The following is a 20,848-nucleotide window of genomic DNA, read 5'->3' on the forward strand; positions in this document are numbered from 1 at the left end:
AGGCTCCCAGAGTCCCGATAAAAGAGCCTTTCGGCTTGGGAACGCTGCTCCAGCGAAGCCCGGTTTTTGCGAAAAACCCGCTGTAAGTGAGCTATGCCTACCCTATCTTTAGTATAGCTTATGTTTTAATATAGTAACGTTATTAGGAACTTATAATGAGTATTTGGGCTATTATTATGAGTTATATAAGAGTGTTTCTTAACGCTTATATAATAGTAATAATAGCTAGACTATTAATTAGTCTCGTCAAATGTTAGACTAAACTCTAGTGGTAATGATACTAGGTTTCGTCAAGGAATAATTATTTTAAGAGAAACGAAGTGTTGTCCGGGTGTCGACTCACCACCTTACCAGGTGAGTGCATGGTCCCTTTCATCATACATATATATATGAAGTATTTTATATAAATTACGTGCTATATGTGCATATTATCTGAATACTTGCTGTCTATGCTGGATGAACGATTTTATACATGTTTTAAATGATTTAAACTGTATATGTATTTTATATCTACAATAATATTGGGGTAAAACATGGGTAGATGTAATAGATGGAATATGAGTTGGATGATGAGTTGAGAGGTGTTATAGACCACGAGGTGAGGGTGAGAGGTGGACGATGTGAGAAGCCTTTTCCCAAACGATGGCCCCGTCATTCAGCAGAGTATGGATGATAACCACGGACTATTCTAGACAGTCCAGTGGAACACTAGCAGGCTTGCAACCTGTAGGTGTTGTGAACGATGTGTTCACCCGGTTTACTGTAAACCTAGGTGATCATGCAGACTTGATGCCTAAACCCTGGTGATCATGCAGACTTGATGACTAAACCCTGGTGATCATGCAGACTTGATACCTAAACCTTAGTGATCATGCAGACTTGATGCATAAACCCTGACAACTATGCAGACTTAGTGCCCGTTGTGTAAACCATGGCAACGATGGACTTTGTGTCGATTCCTTAGGATGATCCTTAGGAATGAATGAACGAGGAATAGCTGATTCTTAGGGTAGATCCTTAAGACTAAAGAAGATAATGGGGATGGGTAATTGGGTTGATTGTTTGATTGTTTAAACATAATAATTATATTAGTGTGGGTTGAAAACCCTATGTACTCACTAGGTTTCCCAACATGACCCACTCAGTTTATTTATATCACAAGTGTTGATATGAAGTCACATTACACTGAGAGATTAAAGAGATGTAGATCACTAGTGTAAATAAATGTAAGTTCCGTTTATGCTTATGTTTCTGTATTGACGATGACATCCCAAACGTTTTAAAATGAATAAAACATGTTTCTTTGAAAATGTTTTAATAACGTATTTATCGTGTTTTCTGGGAACAAATTATGCAACATTTTTATTAAAAGAAGTACTCTGATTTTTATAAAGCATAAACAAAATCGGTCTTTTATGGCCGTGAAAAATGGGGATCTCACAATATGCCTTCCGAGTTGCCTTGCCAAAATACGGCTTTCAAGTTCACCCATGGTTGATGATGCAAATTTTTTTCACTAAAAAAGCTCATCATCGCCTCATTCTTTGTACAAAACAATCAAAATCGGAACCCATCAAAGGAATTACAAGTGAATGATGAAGACCAGAAAACGTCAAAGGAAGAAATCAAAACCGCAAGCCGTCAAAGGAGACGGTAGTTAGCGATTCAACAATTTGTAGACAGACAACGGAAGTCATTGCGTTGCACAAAAAGAGAAGGAAAAGACCGGAGGAAGGCGATGACAGGCCGTAGGCAGGTGCTTATCGGAAGAACGTCGGGAGAGACAGACAGATAATGATGAGAGAGGCGATAACTCTTGAAACGAACGGTGCCATGTGTAGATGAAAGTTGTAGAAGAAGGCGGTGGAAGCAGATAATTGATTGGGCAACATAAGCGGTTCAGGGTGAATTGGTAAAAAAGGTAAATGTAAAATCCATCTTTTAAGGGAGGTAAATGCAAAATCGAAAAAAGATGTGGTAATCATGTTAAACCAGAAAAACTTGTAGTCAAATTTATATTTTCAAAAGCTTCTTGTTCACCAATCCTTTTATATATATATATATATATATATATATATATATATATATATATATATATATATATATATATATTTATTTATTTATTTACCTTATAAAGCATTTTTAGTCAAATGCTTAATTTTAAATGGTACAAGTCTAATTGCATTGTTTACAATACTGAAAAAGTCAAGGCATTGAGTTGAGTTCTTATCAAGCCCCGTGATTTAATGGAATTATCAAAACCAAACTCCCCTTAATCTCGGCCATATCTCCTTGACTCCTTTATCCTGGAACTCTCTCCTATTACGATCCTCCAATTTCATCAGCCTCCCCTCCACAATCAATTGACTGGAGATCTTCACCATCACAACCACTCACGCCATCTCCAACCTCTGTCAACCACCACCGCCTGAAAACCAATTCACCAAGAAGCACCAACCACCAAACGGTCTCCCACATACCCTAAACATCACCGTCAGCCAACAACAACCACCACCACCATCGAGCTTCCACTGCCATCAACGAAAACTTCTAGCTGAAAGTAGAATAATACAATGCATATGCTTCCGTATCTCTCGAGGTTCTTTTGATGCAACCCTTTGATCCGTGCTAAGTTGCCTTTAAGTCGTAGATCCCGACAAAAATCTTTAGGTTCTGGTTCATCTTCCTTTATATCAGGCTCTTCATCTCCTTTGCTGAAATCATTTCTTGTGTTCCTCCATCAATTGAAAAACTCTAAGACCACTCACCACCATCATTCAACCCTGCAACGCCACCACTGAACCACTAACACAGCTCTCTCCCTCTCCGTCTCTCTCTAAAAAAATGCCTAAACACTAATCTCGCTCTCTCTGCACAATCTTTCACGGCGTTCCTCCATCTCTGTATCGGGTTCTCTCATCATTTAACATTAATTTCAATTTTAGAAGCTCCAACCTCATGTACAATTTATGGCAATCGCTCCACCTACTACTTCTAAAATGTACATGGCGGTCCTAACCTTCTCAGGCTCTTCTTCTCTCTCTGAAAACCCTAGACCCCCACCACTCTCTGTATAGAACCGTCATACCCACACAATTTCTTGGTAATAGATCCAGGGAGATAAAGTCATCTAAAAATGCCGATGCTTTTCTCTTTCAACACAACGATGACCGCTGATTTAGGGCTTATTTGAGAAAGGTAATGATGTTTCAGTTTAAGATTTGTAGTGCTTATAATTAGACCCATTTTAATATTCTCATAGTCTTTCTCCCCTTCCTCCCTATCCCATATCCTTGTCTACAGGTCCTGTACGGTTCATGGGATGCTTGTAAGAATCCTCTTTCTTGAAACTCTTTCTCTTTGTTTCTATTTCTCTCTATCATGAATAAATAGCGATTTATGTGATTGTACTTGTGTATAGATATTTATACCGATGATCATTTTAATGGATACAAAACAGGGGCTCATGTGAACATTTAAAACTCTGTGAGATTTACAATTGACGTGTAACGATTATTTATATTTTGCTACAATTTATGGATTTAATCTTGTATGTATGCTCTGTATGCATAACCAAATTGTAATCTTCACTCTTTGATTATAGGTGTTATGTTTATCCCTTTAAAGCTTTGATTTTTATGCCTTGGCTCCCCAACAAGAATGGGAAGATATGAATCGTTTGTGCATCTTTGTTTTTATTGGGCTTGATTCCAGGTTAGCATGGGTGTTTGGTTGTAAAGACCTTTGTACACTCTAATGGAAGCATATTGTATCGTGCAACCAGTTGCAAGCGATGGATTTGATAGGACCTCATGAAATAGAGGTTGTACAAGTTTGGGTATATCTGTAATTTTTTGAGATGCGACTTAATAACCTATTTTGATTTCCATTTCAGTGGATCTCTTGGTACAAAATGATTCCCAAACATGTGCCTCTATCTTTTTGTAGGTATTACTCTTATTTCTTTCTTCTTCAATGAACAATTCAAAGAAAATCCAGCTCCGATAAGTATTTACCCTATTATTTTGTTGGATTTTTAGGTGTGAGTGTCTTGTAAATGTGATACTTTAGTACTTTGATATGTGTTTGGTAAGATAACCACATAGCATTAGTTTTGTGACTGCAGAGATGACTTGGTTTTTAAAGGTTGAGATCCAGGTTAGACATTATTGAAGCAAGCATTGATATTTTGTTAAGGTATGTATGCTAATTAGGCTATGGCCTTTTAATTTTTTATTTCTAGAAAGAACATGTATATTTGATTTACTAACTTTGAATTTATATCTTTTTGACTGATCTCTTTGAGTAATGTTTGGTATGGTGTAGTTCTTTCATGTGGTGCTATTTATTATATTTGGTGTATGTTTTAGCCGGATGGGTTTGGGGTATCTCTTGGGCTTTATACAATAAAGTTCACATTTATTCCAATAATAAGATTTTTTTTTTTTGTTTTCCGGCTCCTAGAGACAATTAGGTTATTTGTTGATTTTTATTTATATTATACAGTTCACATTTATTCCAATAATAAGAATTTTTTTTTTTCTTTAGCTCCTGGAGACAATTATATTATTTGTTGATTTTTTTGGTATTATGTGAAAGGAGCGGAGAAATATGGTGTGGTGTGGTGTTGACTAAAGAATTGTGGCTGTGGCTTCAACCAACAGGTAATAGCCTTGATCAACTAACTCTTTCATTTAGTGGTTGTTCCAAAAAAAACTCTTTTTGTTTAGTGGTTTCATTTGGGTTTTATCATATCAAAATCTTGTACTCTTATTTTTTATATAAATGTTTTACACACCCTATATTCAAAGAGATGTTTGCCATTAAACATCTATATATTCGAGAAAAAATAAAAGAAAATTGTAATAGGGGTGGTCATACGCTTAATATTGCATTATGTTGCATTAACACTATTTTTTATAACTTTATTGTAGATATTTTCTTATTAAAGTATTGTACTTTGAAAGTACAATGCTATAATTGGGTGAATGTTTTAAAATTATACTGCTTCCAAACTACAATGCTTTAATTAGTTGCAAATTTCATTATCTTTAACTAAACCTTTTCTTAGTTAATTTTTTTTTTAATTACTTGGCATACCTGAGATATTACTCATTAGAAGATAGTTCCCTTTTAACCAAAATTTATTGCTTTTTAATATATTCTTTATGATTTTAACAGGTTGAAGTGACAAACGGTTGTCCTAAGAAACAAACATAAACATGACCGACAAGAACATGACTGGGGAACGAATAGTAATTATCAAACTAATGGGGTTATTTGTAAGAAAATCTTAAAGATTATGAAGATTTTTATACTACTACTATAATTTGAATACGATATCAAGGCCATTTTATGAAAAAATTGTATAATTACCAATATAGTCGTGATGCATGAAACTAATTGTTTAAATTCAATGATATATATTCATGACATTGACTTTAAGTTCTAACTTTATTATAAAAATAAATTTTGATTATTATGTTGTTGTTTGGGTTGCTTAATTATAATAATAGTCAAATCAAAACATAGTTAATTATGTTTTTAGATAAGTTATAAAACTGCTTATGACCTTTTGTGCTATTAAAATGTATTAATATAAAAAATGACTTTTTGGTTTTGACCAAGTTTATTTATAAATAAATATAAAATGACAAAAAAGACAATGTAAAATGTCAAATTTAATGCCTCATTGGTCGTGAAAAAAAAGAAATCTAGCTACTATCGATATAGTTTATGATGAGTTTTTGAGTGATAATAACGTTAAAACGTCATTGATTTAGGAAAAAGACAATCACGGCTACCAATGTTTATCTAGAGTCTTGAAATGTGATATCTAGAGTCTCACAATTCATCTTTCGTGATAACACAACACCTTTGTATATATAAAAATATTTGTTATTGTTGTTTATATGATAATGTGTATTTGACGCTTAATGGTAATATGATGTATAAAATAGAATTGCATGATTATTAATTAACAATCAATCAATATATATATATATATATATATATATATATATATATATATATATATATATATATATATATATATATATATATATACTAGTTTATAACCCGTGGGAACCACGGTTACAAAATTAATTAAGCTTTTTTAGTGAAAATTCAAAGTTATTAATCAATTATTTTAAATAAATTATTAATTAGGAGATTTTTTATTTATATAAAACTATAATTATTGATTTTAAATAAATACGTGAAATTATATCACTTTATAATTTGTATTAATTTTATTTTAATGCTATTAATTTAATGTAGATAGAGTGGAAAATTTAAAATTTAAAATAATAATCAATAGGTTGACATGTGGCAAATATTAATTAGTAGACATAATGTGGTGACACATGACAAAAGAAGAATAAAACATGCATTAATTAAGAGGTTTAATAAGATGACACATGTCAAAAGAAGAATAAAACTATTCTTTTATTAGAATAGGAAGATATATATATATATATATATATATATATATATATATATATATATATATATATATATATACTAGTTTATAACCCGTGGAAACCACGGTTACAAAATTAATTAAATTTTTATAGTAAAAACACAAAATTATTAATTAATTATTTTAAATAAATTATTAATTAAGAGTTTTTTTAGTTATATAAATTTTAATCATTGATTTAAATAAATATGTGAAATTATATCATTTGTATTATTTTTATTTTAATTTTTATTCTAATGTTATTAATTTAATGTAATTAAAGTGAAAATTTAAAATTTTGAAATTTGAAATGGAGTTGAAAAGGGCATATATTAATTAGGAGACATAATAATGTGACACATGGCAAAAGGAGAATAAAACTATTCTTTTATTAGAATAGGGATATATATATATATATATATATATATATATATATATATATGATCCCAATATTTTATTTTTAATTCTCATTAATTTTATTTATCTTAGCATTACTCTTATTGATAATTGTTAGATTTAGTAAACTATTTGCCCAAAAGAACGAATCCCTTCTTGAAAACTAATTTCTGAAAAACTATCCGAACCCGTCGCTTGGCGTGGGTAAACGGCTAGTGTGTGTGTGTGTGTATATATATATATATATATATATATGTTTAGTTATACATTTTTTTAATAAAAGAAATAAAATATGAGAACAGAATGTTTTATATATATATATATATATATATATATATATATATATATATATATATATATTTGAAATCATGATGCTATAATATGAAACTTACATTCCTAGTTTTTGCATTTATCCAATCTTATGTTTAGTGGTCTCTAATGTGAATGGTATATGATAAAATCTCTCTTATGATAGTATGTTTTGTTATACTACTATATTAGGCGGGAGACCATATATTATATTGGTTAATTTTAAAAAAATAAATAAATATGAAGGTAAAAATACTTAAGAATTTTGGATTTATAAGAAAATAAAAAAAAAATAATGAATTATTAAAATTGAAATATTTTTTTTATCTTATAAATTGAAACAAATAATTTAACTAAAAAAAATAATGCACTTTAATTTAAGAATTTTGAATTTATAAGATAAATCCATGAATGAAATTGATATTCATTTATTGTAATTATAATATTGAAATATTATATGAAATCTAATAAAACAAAAAAACTCATAAAATGACATGTGGAAAAAAATTAATTCAAAATAACCACAAAAAGACATTTGGCAAATTGAATAAGAGTGTGACATGTGACAAAAAAATCTTCATTTATTAGAATAGATTGGGTTAAAAAAATACTTACAATGATTTGCTTATTATAACGATCTACTTTTTTTTAATACGACATTGCATTTTTTTTAAATAACACCCTATCAGCCTAAAAATAAAGTACTTTCATGGTTATGAGAAACTACTGAAAGTACATTGCTATAATTGAATATATGTTTAGTTATACATTTTTTTAATAAAAGAAATAAAATATGAGAACAGAATGTTTTATATATATATATATATATATATATATATATATATATATATATATATATATATATATATATATATATATATATATATTTGAAATCATGATGCTATAATATGAAACTTACATTCCTAGTTTTTGCATTTATCCAATCTTATGTTTAGTGGTCTCTAATGTGAATGGTATATGATAAAATCTCTCTTATGATAGTATGTTTTGTTATACTACTATATTAGGCGGGAGACCATATATTATATTGGTTAATTTTAAAAAAATAAATAAATATGAAGGTAAAAATACTTAAGAATTTTGGATTTATAAGAAAATAAAAAAAAATAATGAATTATTAAAATTGAAATATTTTTTTTATCTTATAAATTGAAACAAATAATTTAACTAAAAAAAATAATGCACTTTAATTTAAGAATTTTGAATTTATAAGATAAATCCATGAATGAAATTGATATTCATTTATTGTAATTATAATATTGAAATATTATATGAAATCTAATAAAACAAAAAAACTCATAAAATGACATGTGGAAAAAAATTAATTCAAAATAACCACAAAAAGACATTTGGCAAATTGAATAAGAGTGTGACATGTGACAAAAAAATCTTCATTTATTAGAATAGATTGGGTTAAAAAAATACTTACAATGATTTGCTTATTATAACGATCTACTTTTTTTTAATACGACATTGCATTTTTTTTAAACAACACCCTATCAGCCTAAAAATAAAGTACTTTCATGGTTATGAGAAACTACTGAAAGTACATTGCTATAATTGAATATATGTTTAGTTATACATTTTTTTAATAAAAGAAATAAAATATGAGAACAGAATGTTACATAGTACAAACATAGGGCCTACAACACAAATCATATTTCAATAAACAACTCTCTATAAACATTTTACACTAAAATTTATATTTTGATAAATCATAATTGTATGCACTTGCTTCTCCTTTCCAGTTTTCAATTTGTGAGCATGCCTCAAGGAATTCTTTACTGCTAAGTGCGTTGCTGTTTTGGAATAATGTATTTCCCAGACAAGTCCTCAAAGGGAAATTCACATTTATCTCAAAAAAAAAAAAATTGTGACAATGATATTAACTTGCATGCATTTCTGGGGTTTTTTTCTACCAAGAAAAGCAATCACAGCCAACCCGTCCAATACAAATGTAGTCAGATATAGCAATGTACTTCCAATATTCTTCTTATTAATTCAGAAAGTTTTTTAATTTTGTATTTGGATGACACAAGACATTGCTACGAACGGGTAGATTTTTGGTATAATAAAGAAATTAATGGAAGCCGGTTGCTATTTTAACCCTTCAATGAACAATCTATTACATGTCTACTGAAATAAGTTGATGAAAAGTTATATACCATTGTGGAGTTTTTTTTTTTTTTTTTTAGAATTGTGGAAATTGTGGATGCTCTAAATAAGTGGCACCAGGCCTATCTTCCCCTAGTCGGAACACCAGTACTAATTGGGATCTTCTCCTCTTTAAATGGTTGAGTGGAGGCATCAGCAAGACTAGGTAATCTTGTAACACTTCCCTTCCCTCTTCTTGCATTTGGCCCTAATTCTTCAATCATGTACTTCCATCCATCAATCGGTCTCCTTCTACTGAATATGTGTTGTTTTATAAAGCTAGCGATCTGCATACTCCCCACAACAACACAATAAAATAAAATAAAAAAAAAAAAAAAAACTCGCCATTATTTAGCCAAATTAATAAACCAAACGAGTGGAAACCTGGAATTTGCTGAAGGCGATTCGACGTTCATACTCTTGAAGAAGAATGTCTTCTTCTCTTTGGGTCATTTCCCAGATGTTCCCATCTTGTGCCTTTGACGTTGTTTCCCATCCATCTGGCTTGTTCTTCAAATCGGAAGAATCTGTAGGTTTTGAGTCGAAAATCCTGCAAAAACATGATGTATGTTTTATATTCGATGGCTTCATACGGATTACGAGTCTTAATTTTGACATGGATTGTTGACAAATTCTGATTCTAAAACAAGCAATAATCACGAGAAACAAAACCCTAGCACCTGTAATTAAATTCAATCTAGAGAAAGAGAGAGGGAGAGAGTACTCAGAAGCGCTGTCAAGGAATCTATCGAGATCATCACCAGCGCCTCCACTGGAATCACCCAATTTAGCCTCTTCCATCTTCTCAATCTCTTTAACCCATAAACCAGCATGAACCCTTTGTTTCATAACCCTATAATCCATTTTCACATTCTCCAAACTATACAATGATTTTCCTTCTTCTTTCATCTTCAGCAGCCTTTCTTCTTCTTCCTGTCGCTTGCTCTTACTCCCGACCTTTTTCCTCCTCTGCTCCCAATTATCACTCATGTCTTCAACGAACGCCTTCGTATCTGGATCGAGAGCCTCTGGTGTATCGGCAATAGAGAAATTGACGTCTGCTTCCCATGGTGCTCGGTTTTTCGCGGATAAATCTTCAGGGAGCCACGCTGTTTCCCACGCATCGTTCCATTCGTCTCGGCCATCGGATGTCTTGGTTGATAGCCGTCTGAGATAGGTTTTGGCGGTGGCGAAGCATCGGCGGTTGATTAGAGACGAAAAGCTGCCAATTTTTTTCATTTTGTTTGTGGAAGTGGAAATGGTTACGCCGTTGTGGTGACTGGTGAGTCCAACATGATAGAAAAGAGTGAAACTAAATTTTAATGGAGTATTCTGGACTTGATTTCATTGGGCCCTAATTGGGCTTGATCTTAGTGCTCTCTTAATTTGGGCTAAATATGATAATTTCAATACATTAAATGTGGCCTAATTGATTGTTTGATTCACTAGTAATCCGATAAATCGTTGTTTAGAAGTTCTGCCGACATCACATGCGATGATTAACTTGCATTGACATCTTGTGAAACAATAAAAACAATTTATAAAATTTGATGAGAAATATACAGCCGAATAAATTAAATTAAACGACAGCAATTAGATAAGAGACAAGTAAAATAATGTAAAATGTCACCAACTATAGCCTCCTCTTATTTTATAGCCAAAAACTAGAAAAATTAAGGTTCCATATATACATACACACACTCTGAAGTGAACTACATGATATACTGATATAATACACTCACTGGATTTCCACATCAATCACCTTTCGCTCAACCGTCTTCTTCGGAATGGAGATCAAGAGAACACCATTTTTCAAATCAGCTTTGATCTTCTCTTTCTCACAATTATCCGGCAGATCAATGCGAGTTTGATAGGAGCTGTAATTCTGTCTAGTCCAGGAACTCTTGTCGCCTCCTTCATTCTGATCATCCTGCTTATGTTCTCCCTTGATAACAAGCATGTCATCCTCCACATACACCTTCAGATCTTCCTTGGAGAGTCCAGGCACGTCAAATCTCATCTTGATTTCATTCTCAGAGTCCTGTATGTCCCATGGAGAACGAATGTTCCAGGCCGTACCAGTCCTCGTTGGGAACGCCATCGAGTCTTCAAATATCATGTCCATCGTGTCCAGCATTTGACGCATTGTTCTCATCGGAGATAATGGATCCAACAACCCTGCAACACCATAATAAGATCGTTTTTTAATTTGCATTTGGAAAAAAAACAGAAATGTTTAGATTTGGATGATTGTGTTTTGAGTATTGACTTACCAAAAGGGGATATGGTGGTGGATGAGGGGCGGCGTTCTACGGATCCATTAGCAGAAGCTTTGCCTTGGTTGCTACTGACTTGAACATCGACGGAGGTATCTTTTTCTGCCTGAGCTCTGACGACGGGGAGTCTGCTGCGGGTTCGTGAAGGCGGAAAGAAACGTAAGGCACAGCAAGGAGGTCTGACCGATTTGGTTGAAGGCTTGGAGATGTTGTTTGAGAGAAGAGGGGAAGAAGAGATCCCGCTTGTTGTGCAAGCCATTAGTTATTGGTGATATTGATGAATGATGATGATTCTTTATCTGTGGTTTGATGATCGAAGCATCAGGTTGAAGGTGTTTATATATGCACAGGCAGGAGGTTATGGTGAATTCGTGAAAGACCTGGAGGATAGGAAATTCCCGGGCGTTCTAGAAATTGGTGTCTTGTGTCGCCTTTATATTTATTTATTTATGACAAAATTAAATTACAAGGTCTCTTTATTTTATTAGATTCTTACTTTTTGTCCTTGATTTTACTTATGGTCTATGCGCGGTTTTATTTTTCTACGTATTTGGTCCTTGGTCACTTTTATATCTTTTTATTTTTTCTTTTTGTTCAAATACAGTTTATATTAGAAATAAGACAAAAACGGTCCTCCACATTAAAAATGAGTAGCATCAGTCCTCCTTCCATTCACCGTTGTGAGCCATCCCCATCCACCCTCCTTTTCCGTCTTCTTCATCATGGTCACCCGAGGTTTCATTATCCCCTCATCACCTCCAAGGAGAAAGATCAATAGCTTATGTATTGAAACATTTATAACACTAAAAAAAACCACACACCAAGATCCAAAATATGTGAACGAAGAAACAATGAATCCAAACTCCCCAACAAAAATTGAAATAAAAAAACAAGGAACACCCGAAAATCAAAACCAAAACCAATCAAACTACAAATTAAAATTCTCAACAAAGCATATATTCTTGTTTTGTGTGCATGGCAGTCATAGATTGTTCTCAAGAAGAAAAAGTGTACGTGTGTTTGTGAGAAAGTGGTGTAGTGAATTTTAATTATAATTTAATAATTTATTATATGGCTTCAAACATTTAAATAAAGATAAAAGATTAACAAATATCTCTCCGTTATCTAAAAATGAAACTCAACTTTTCTTGAATTAATCCCGATTATACTAGGTGCCTTGATGAAACTAAAATAACCAATATCTCTCCGTTATCTAAAAATCACATAATTTGAAAACTTCTTGAGAAGTTATAAAAGTCGATGGATGTTTTACACTTTTAGCTAATTTATCTATGGTACTCTCTTTTTCTCCCTACTCAAATTGGTTTATCACATTCCATCTTGAGTTTGACGAGGGTGTAAGTGTTTGTGTAAGGATTAGGATTTTCTTTTGTGTCATCTCCATCACTTTTTTGTGCTTATTACATTCCATCTTGAGTTTGAGGAGGGTGTAAAGTGTTTATGTAGGATTAGGATTTTCTTTTGTGCTATCTCCATCACTGTTAGTGTGTTTATCTTTATCTCCTAGAGCCTATATATTCAACTTGTAATCTAAACCTTTAATGCAACTTGTGAATATACATTACGAATGCGACAACAGCTTTGAAACGACGATCTATGCTAGCTACTAGTACTTACTTCAAGACCAAGGTTTCTTTAATAATACACTGTGTAATTAAGCAATATATTGAAACCTCATTTCACCAATCAATTAGCAAAACTGTACATCATTCACAAAAGCAAGAGATTTTGCCCCACCATCGCTTGTTATAAGATAAACTCAAACCAAATTCTTTATGAAACTTTTGTTGCACATAATCACTATATATTGACGATTCTTACAAGTAATTGCTACAAGAACAGGATCTCAAATTTCCTACTTTTATAGCTTTAGACCTGGCATCTTCAAGCCTTTACAAGTTACAACCAACCTCATAACTCAAACTCATCTTCAAGCTTCAAAGCCTGAACAGCAGCTTCTTCCTCTTCATCGTCAATGGCAAAGTAAGGGTTGTGCGTCTTGGGTCTAAAGTTGTATCCAGTAAACACATAGAAAGCAAGTGTAGCCAATTCGGCTAAGAACACGCTTGTCCAAGCATACCGATACGAAGTAATCATCTCCAAAAAATAAACCGCCACCCTTGTGAAGTAAATGTAACATATGACAACAACATAGTACTGCCTAAACAATGTTAATTTCATCAAATTCACAGCCGCCTTTCCATCAGTCATAGCAGCCTCTCGCAGATTCTTGATCGACCAAATAATCGGGAACAAAACAGCACAACAACAGATTATGTCTACTAACAAGAAGATTTGCCTCCATGTAGATAAATCCTGTCCGAATGGACCCGTTTCATCTATCACCACTTGAGCCAAATTGGAGACGACTTGCAAGGGGATGACGATCATCAACACATTCTTTTCTTTGTCTTGTAGGTAAGGTTTCAAGAAAGACCAACCAGTGCCTATGAGAACAATCAGAGTGAAGAGTGTGATACCCTTTAAGAAACTAAAGATGTAGAACAGAACATCCCAACCATGAGGTGTGCCTGATCTTTTAATGTAGGATTTATCCTCGGTTTCGCATAAGAGATTTAGGGCTTTTAAAAGCAACACGGCTAACATAAAGTAATGGATTCGATAAGCCGATGACTTCCTGTGATGCAGCGTGTAGATCCATATACAGGAAAGAGACGCATAAATCAAGAAAAACGAGAAATAGATTGAAGGGAGATTTGATTTACCGGCGGATAAGTAATCGCGGCGGTTGTTTTGGGGGTTTAGATTGTACATGACGGAGAGGACGTTGACGGAAACTTTGATGCCGCCGGCGCAATTGGCAAAAACGAGTGTGAATTGATTGGTATCGGTGACGTTGAAAACGGCATCGTAGGAAGGCGTTGTGGTGGTGGGTTTGAGGTGGTTGAAGGTAAAGACGGGTTTGACGGCGGGGGAATCGAGAGGGCAACGGATTTTCTCCGATTGGAGTTGTTCGACGACATGGATCCATGAGTCACGAGTACACAAGAAGAATCCAATTCTGGAAAGATCGGGTTCTGGAGGATTGAATGAAATTTGAGACAAGTTGAGGTGCAGACGGCCGAAGTGAGTGAATCCGAATTCGTCTATCGGAATGTTGAAGTTTGAATCGGATCGAATCTCGGTGAACCGGATTTCGGCGGAGGTGAGAACGAAGAGAAGAAAGACGGCGGCGATGACGACGAGGGAAGATACAGACACCCGGAGAGAACCCATTTCTTGTTATCGAAGGCAACGTGAATGGTTGTTGACGACTTGACGTTGGAATATATGAGAGACTCAGGCGATCGACGGAATGAGCACGGCCATTGACTTCTCAAGTCAAGATTGTAGAATGGACGGCATGGACACGGCGATGACAAGAAATAACATCACGACAAACATCGGAAACGACGACGTTGCAACCCCATGGATTTATGTCTTTAACTTCTTTGAACCTTTTGTTAATTTCCGATTAACCCAATAAAGAAGTATCCGATCGAAACAAACCAGTATTAAAAATTAATCTTAGGCTAAATTATATTCTTCATTACTGTGGTTTTATTTTGTTACGATCTATACAAATTCAAAGATTTTTATAGGTAATTTTTTAAAATAGGTCCCTGTAAAATTTCTATAGAAAGTTTACATAAATTAAAAAGATTAAATGGTTCCTAAGACCCACCTTCCATATATTTAGCCTCGGAGTTGTTTTGAGCCAATTAAATTTTCCAGGAATTGACTACAACAAGTCAATATGGCTACATCGATTTGGGAAAAAAAAAATAGGGCATCACACAAACCAAGTTCCTCAAATCTTATCTTTCTTGTTGGGCTACCACAACACATGTGTGCTTGTTCTCAACATCAATCCTTTCTTAAGGTTTTTTTGAGCCCATTAAACATTCCAATTGACTACAAGTCAATATGGCTACATCGATTTGGAAAAAAATAGGGCATTTGAGACATTCATCTACGGTACAAAACAGTTTTATATTTTTACCTTAAAATTTTGTTAGGTTAGACTTTGGCCATACATAATCTAAAATTTTAGCCATGAAGTTTTTTATATTAAATTTTAGCTACAAAACTTTCTTATTTTAGCATAGTTGATCCCTAAACTTCCGTACGTTCTCACTTTCTACCACTTACTTTGTCGAATGCCATTTTCTATCCCCTACTTTGTAAAATATCACTTTTACCCACTTAATTTTGAACACCGACATTTTCATCTCTTACCTTTCGTATCTTTGCAGTTTGTAGGTTTCACATGTTTGGTCCCAACGCAGAAAACAAATTAAAAAAAGGTTCTTGTAATTTACATAATAGGTCCTTATGCATAATTATATTTATAGGAATGGTGTATATGCTAAAACATAATATAAATGCCCCTTCCAATAACAAATTTTAAAAAGTGAGCTTTTATCCCTGCATAGATAATGAATTACGAAAATGGTACCTATAATTTGTTAAGTGTATGTATGTATGTGTAAAATAAGTTGACCAAACAAAACAATGTATTGATTTATTAATTTATGTGAAAGATGGAATGAAAAAAAAAGGTATTTGGTTCGTGAATAATCCCAAAGGCATTTTTTTAAACGGCTAAAAAGTAATCTTATTAGTTATTACCCATAGGTTTTCTATGAATTTGTGAATCTTTGGAAAGTCAATGAGTAATACAACTCAAATTACCCACAAACCAAAATCATTTTTCATTTTTCGAACCTTTTTTGCTATCTATTTCATATCAGTCAGGGTACCTTTTTATATCATCAACTTATTATCTATGAAAATTAACTGTCATAGTTTATTGACTTTTCTAAATTAATAAAATTTTAGTTTTCAAAATCATAATGGAAATATAAAATTTCTAGATTATATAACTTTTATAAATGTTCAACTCTTATGGATTACCTTATTAATTTTTAGAATCCATAATAGTTTAATTCAAAGCTAAAATTTAATTTTTTATTCTAATAAAAATTCAAAATTTTAGCCCAACAAAATTATAATAAATTAGTTAAATTTAAATAGATTGACAGTGTTTGCTAAAAAGGATTATTAAATAAATTTAAGTTAATAATAGATAATAAACATAATTCTTATCAATTGATTTACCATTATCTAAACTACAAAAGAAATGTGTAACATCCAGAGGTATAAATTTTTAATGTAATTTAGGAGTTTTTGGGTGGCCACAACGTGGCATGGGCCGTGTGTCTCATTTAGTTGACACGACGTACCATTGAGCAAACCATAGCCTCCTTGAAGCTCTTGGAGCTCATTTTGCATATTGTGATGTTCTTGTAGGAAAAAGAAAAGAGTTTGGCGCATAGATCCAACAAACAACCCATCTTCAACCTTGTGTGCATCTTCTGGACTCATTGTAAGTCCAAGCTTTCACCTTTTTGAGGTCCTCTTCTTAAATCTATGTTTAGTGTCATGATATGCCTCATAAGTGGAGTTTGGATGGTTAGAAGAAATAGAGTTTGTAACTTTATGGCTCTCCATAGTCCCCTAGACATCATATCTTCTAGATATAGGATTTGTTGTAGTTTTGGTAATCATGTTTGAACTTTAGGTCCCTTTTCTCATAATTTGACCTAGATTGGGGAAGGATATGCATGTCCATAAAGTTAGGATTATTATGAGCCCTTTAAGCCCCTAGAAACCTTCAGGAAAGTATGTGCTAAGGACTTAACTGATTAAGAGCTTGAGCAAATAAGTTGTTTCAACTCGTTCCCACAACGTGGCGAGTTGGGTGTCCCGATGCGGCGAAATTGGAAACCGTAATTGTTTTGTCAAAAAGTTCCCATGATGTGCCCAATGGATGGCCACGACGTGGAGGTCAATTGCCGTCGACTTTGACAAATGAATTTTGACTAGGGTTGACTTTTAGTAAGATGCTTGTTTTAGAAGGTGGACTAAGGGTTTACCTTGTGTGATTCGATAGGTGGTGCGTAGTACCCAATTCTTGGTTGTGTGAGAAGTCTCCTCGCTATACTATGAAGGATGCTAACTACTTTTGTGACTCTTGCATTGTGTGTTGGGCGGGACCTGTTTGTATGTTGGGTGGGGCCTGATGTTATTTATGGTATGTGGTATTTTAGGGAACTCACTAAGCTTTATGCTTAAGGTTTTTGGTTTAAATGTTTCATGTACTTTTGATTCCAAAGGGAAGCGCACGACGTGATTGCACAACATCCCCTTAATTTTATTCCGCACTGTTATTTGACTTACTCTAATGTTGATGATATTTTTACTATGTTTGGTTATGGAAAAATTGGTTGTATCATTTTGGGTGTTTTGAAAATAATTTTTTTACCAGTATTTTTGGGATGTTACAAAATGGTTAAAACAAATAATAGTGGAATTATTAAAATGGTATGTTTAAGGTTTGTTATGTAAAGGTTTGGGATTATTTATTTTGTTAAATTAAATATTGATGTTTGATGAATAATAAGTTTTAGTTATTAATTTACCAAGTCATTGAATATAGATTGGATGTACAAAAAGAGATTATCGATGACCTTTGGTTTTATTTGAAATGCCACTGTCATCTCATGTTTTTCTCTATTTTAGATTATGTCATCAAAGTCAATGTTGGTGTTCAGAGAGAAGTCGAGTGTGAGCTAACATCTAAAGTTCATTACAACAAGGGCATATGTAAGTGTTGAAAATACTCTTGATAATTGACAAACGGAAATTAATTCAGTTAAGGTTTATTTTCAAAGTTATGTTTTGTTAAAATATATTTTCTATAATCAAATCTTAACAATAATTTGTTAAAGGGTAAATTGTGTGATTTTTATTAATTGTGGGTAGATTGTGTAAATCTTTATACAGGGAAGGCTAATTCGGGTTTATGCGTGGGTCATTTATGGTTCATGGGTTGCTTCATATCCGAAGTATTTAAAGTTGAAGTCGGTGTCATTTGTAAGATATCTTCATTAAGATCAAAGATATTTTCTCTCATTATTCTCTCGTTTTTGTATTAGGGTTTCTCATATTAGGGTTATATAATTTCTTTTGTAATAAGTATGATCTTGTTCTTGTTTTCATTTGAGAGAGAGTGTTATTGTAGTAAGGTTTCTGATGTAAGTTGATGTATAATCGAACTGGTTTATAGTGAATAAACTGTTCAAGTTGGGAAGTTTTGGTGTTTGTGTTTTTTAAGATGGTATCCGAGCTTTTAGGCTTCGATTTTTTGATCTAGACGCTCGAATGTGGTTTCCGTCATCAGATCATCGTTTTCAGAAAGGTATTTTCTGATTTTTTTTAGATCATTTCTGTTGTTGTTTGATCTAGGGTTCTGTTCTTGTGTAGATCTTTCCTGTTTCTTTTTTTGTTGTTTAAGATTCCTGGTACTGCGAGTTGGTTTGGATTCTTGTAGGAACAAGTTAAGGAGAAACGAACACCTGGGCTGTTAGGACATCGCTTCTGTCCATCTTCAAACTTCTCTCATAATCGATCAATCTCTAGTCTGAAATAACTTTCTAAGGGACGGGTTTGATCACCGATAAACCCTAGTAGAGAACGGACATAGAAAGTCGATTCTTCGTAGTCTCTTCCAACTGTTGTGAGGACTTTCTTGTTCCCTTCTTTTTTTCTTTTTCTGTCTTAATATTGTTCTGATTAATAGATCCTGATTGTGGTGTTTACACCAGTTTAGTGTTAGCTTCTTGCGTGTTTTTGACACTGTATTGATTGTCTTGGGCCCTAACATACTTGGTGACCATCTGGACGTTAGATCAGTACTGTTGTCGTTTTTGTCGTAGTGTTTTTTGTTGTTTCTTTCTTGTTGTCTAAATGGATGGTGATCCTGCTTCGGCTGGTGATCCTGGTTTTACGCCAAGTGGAAGTGGAAAGGATGAGTCAATTAACTTTGATGATCCTCTCTACATTCACCCATCTGATAATGCTATTACATCTATAGTTACTACGAAGTTAACCGATAATGAAAATTTTATGTTATGGAAGAGTTCTATTTCTAGAGCTCTCAAAGCTAGGAATAAACTAGGTTTTATTGATGGTTCTCTTAAGAAAACTAGTGTTGATGAGTCAAAACAATCCAAGTGGGATAGGGCTAATGTTGTTGTTTGTTCCTGGCTTTTATCTTTTATTTCTGATTCTATATACCAAAGTCAAGCTTACTCTGAGGTAGTTGAGGATATTTAGAATAATCTTTTTGAAACATATAATAAGTCAGATGGTTCAGTTGTGTTTAATATACATCAACAGATTAATACTCTTAAACAAAATGGAATTTCTTTATCTGACTATTTTTATAAACTTGATTCCTTATGGAAGGAATTTGATGGTCTTACCAGCTTGACTGAGTGCACTTGTGAGGCTTCTGTCAAATTAAAGGATCATTCTAATCTCATGAAACTTATGTAGTTTTTATCTGGACTTGATGAATCTTATAGTCATGTAAAGAGTCATATTTTACTAATGGAACCTTTGCCTAATGTTAAAACTGCATTTTCTATTCTCTCAAGAGAAGAATCTATTCAAAGAAATGGATCCTTATCTTCTCTTCAGTCTTCACAGTCTTTGTCTAAGTCTCAGTCTACTGCTTTTAATAGCAGGTTTAATAATAGATCTGGTTTCAATAACTCTAATAAAAATAAAACACAACATGTTCAGTGTAAAAATTGTGAAATTAAGGGTCACTCTATAGACAAATGTTATAAGCTTACTGGGTATCCTAAGGATTTTAAATCAAGGAATAAGGCTAATAATCACTCTAATAATCAGAATGGTTTCAATAAAAAAAATTTCTGCCAATTCCTCTACTACTACCTCAGGGAGTGTTATTCCTTCTAGTGCTTCTGGTTCTAGTAGGGAATCAGAATTTCATCAGCTCACTAAGGAACAATATTTCAAATTCTTACAACTTCTTGGTGACAGACAACTTAATGAGGAAGCATCTGCCAGTGCTAATATGGCAGGTGCATGTTTGTTTCAAGCTTTTAATTCATTTGATAGTTCTCATAAATGGATTGTTGACTCTGGAGCAAATCAACATATGATAGCTTCTGAGTCTTCTCTTCATGACATTGTGGATGTGTCTAAACTAGATATACTTGTTAGTCATCCTAATGGAACCTCGGCTAAAATTGAAAAAATTGGCAATGTGAATGTATCTGATTCTTTGACTCTTTTTGATGTTTTTGTTGTTCCTGATTTCAATGTTAACTTGTTA

The 20,848-nt window shown here is 33.0% G+C and overlaps 2 protein-coding genes, 1 long non-coding RNA gene and 1 pseudogene across 12 annotated transcripts; 1 reads left to right on the forward strand and 3 right to left on the reverse strand.

Annotated features, from left to right (window-relative positions):
• Positions 1-2,274: 2,274 nt before the first annotated feature.
• Positions 2,275-5,445, forward strand: LOC145069968 (uncharacterized). Of its 10 annotated transcripts, XR_013689764.1 has the most exons (8): positions 2,275-3,198; positions 3,304-3,328; positions 3,422-3,486; positions 3,605-3,823; positions 3,896-3,948; positions 4,127-4,197; positions 4,600-4,664; positions 5,182-5,445. It is a non-coding gene; the product is annotated as an uncharacterized LOC145069968 (long non-coding RNA). The 10 variants fall into 10 exon arrangements; XR_013689763.1 differs by having other exon boundaries at positions 3,263-3,328; positions 3,422-3,823; XR_013689761.1 differs by having other exon boundaries at positions 3,304-3,486.
• Positions 5,446-9,228: 3,783 nt separating this feature from the next.
• On the reverse strand, positions 9,229-10,639 carry LOC145070646 (protein GAMETE CELL DEFECTIVE 1, mitochondrial-like). The gene is made up of 3 exons (XM_079017601.1): positions 10,065-10,639; positions 9,725-9,890; positions 9,229-9,627 (listed from the first exon to the last, which is right to left on the reverse strand). Exons 1-3 carry the CDS (start codon positions 10,577-10,579, stop codon positions 9,424-9,426), a joined length of 885 nt encoding a protein of 294 aa, XP_078873727.1. The 5' UTR covers positions 10,580-10,639; the 3' UTR covers positions 9,229-9,423.
• A 218-nt stretch (positions 10,640-10,857) lies between these two features.
• HSP21 (heat shock protein 21) lies at positions 10,858-12,025 on the reverse strand. The gene is made up of 2 exons (XM_079018243.1): positions 11,614-12,025; positions 10,858-11,518 (listed from the first exon to the last, which is right to left on the reverse strand). The coding sequence occupies exons 1-2, from the start codon at positions 11,873-11,875 to the stop codon at positions 11,079-11,081; spliced, it is 702 nt and encodes a 233-aa protein (XP_078874369.1). The 5' UTR covers positions 11,876-12,025; the 3' UTR covers positions 10,858-11,078.
• A 1,355-nt stretch (positions 12,026-13,380) lies between these two features.
• LOC145066581 (protein CANDIDATE G-PROTEIN COUPLED RECEPTOR 7 pseudogene) lies at positions 13,381-15,074 on the reverse strand (annotated as a pseudogene).
• Positions 15,075-20,848: the final 5,774 nt, after the last annotated feature.

The sequence above is a fragment of the Lactuca serriola genome, chromosome 8 (genome assembly GCF_051521515.1).
Source record: "Lactuca serriola cultivar US96UC23 chromosome 8, Lser_US96UC23_V15, whole genome shotgun sequence".
Classification (NCBI taxonomy): domain Eukaryota; kingdom Viridiplantae; phylum Streptophyta; class Magnoliopsida; order Asterales; family Asteraceae; genus Lactuca; species Lactuca serriola.

Excerpts from the sequence above, each read along its gene's own strand:
- HSP21 (XM_079018243.1), bottom strand. The coding sequence starts at position 11,875 with ATGGCTTGCACAACAAGCGGGATCTCTTCTTCCCCTCTTCTCTCAAAC. Across the intron at positions 11,519-11,613 it reads CACCACCATATCCCCTTTTG|GGTTGTTGGATCCATTATCT; the intron begins GTAAGTCAATAC and ends ATGGTGTTGCAG.
- LOC145070646 (XM_079017601.1), bottom strand. The coding sequence starts at position 10,579 with ATGAAAAAAATTGGCAGCTTTTCGTCTCTAATCAACCGCCGATGCTTC. Across the intron at positions 9,891-10,064 it reads TTCCTTGACAGCGCTTCTGA|GATTTTCGACTCAAAACCTA; the intron begins GTACTCTCTCCC and ends ATGTTTTTGCAG. Across the intron at positions 9,628-9,724 it reads TCGCCTTCAGCAAATTCCAG|ATCGCTAGCTTTATAAAACA; the intron begins GTTTCCACTCGT and ends GGGAGTATGCAG.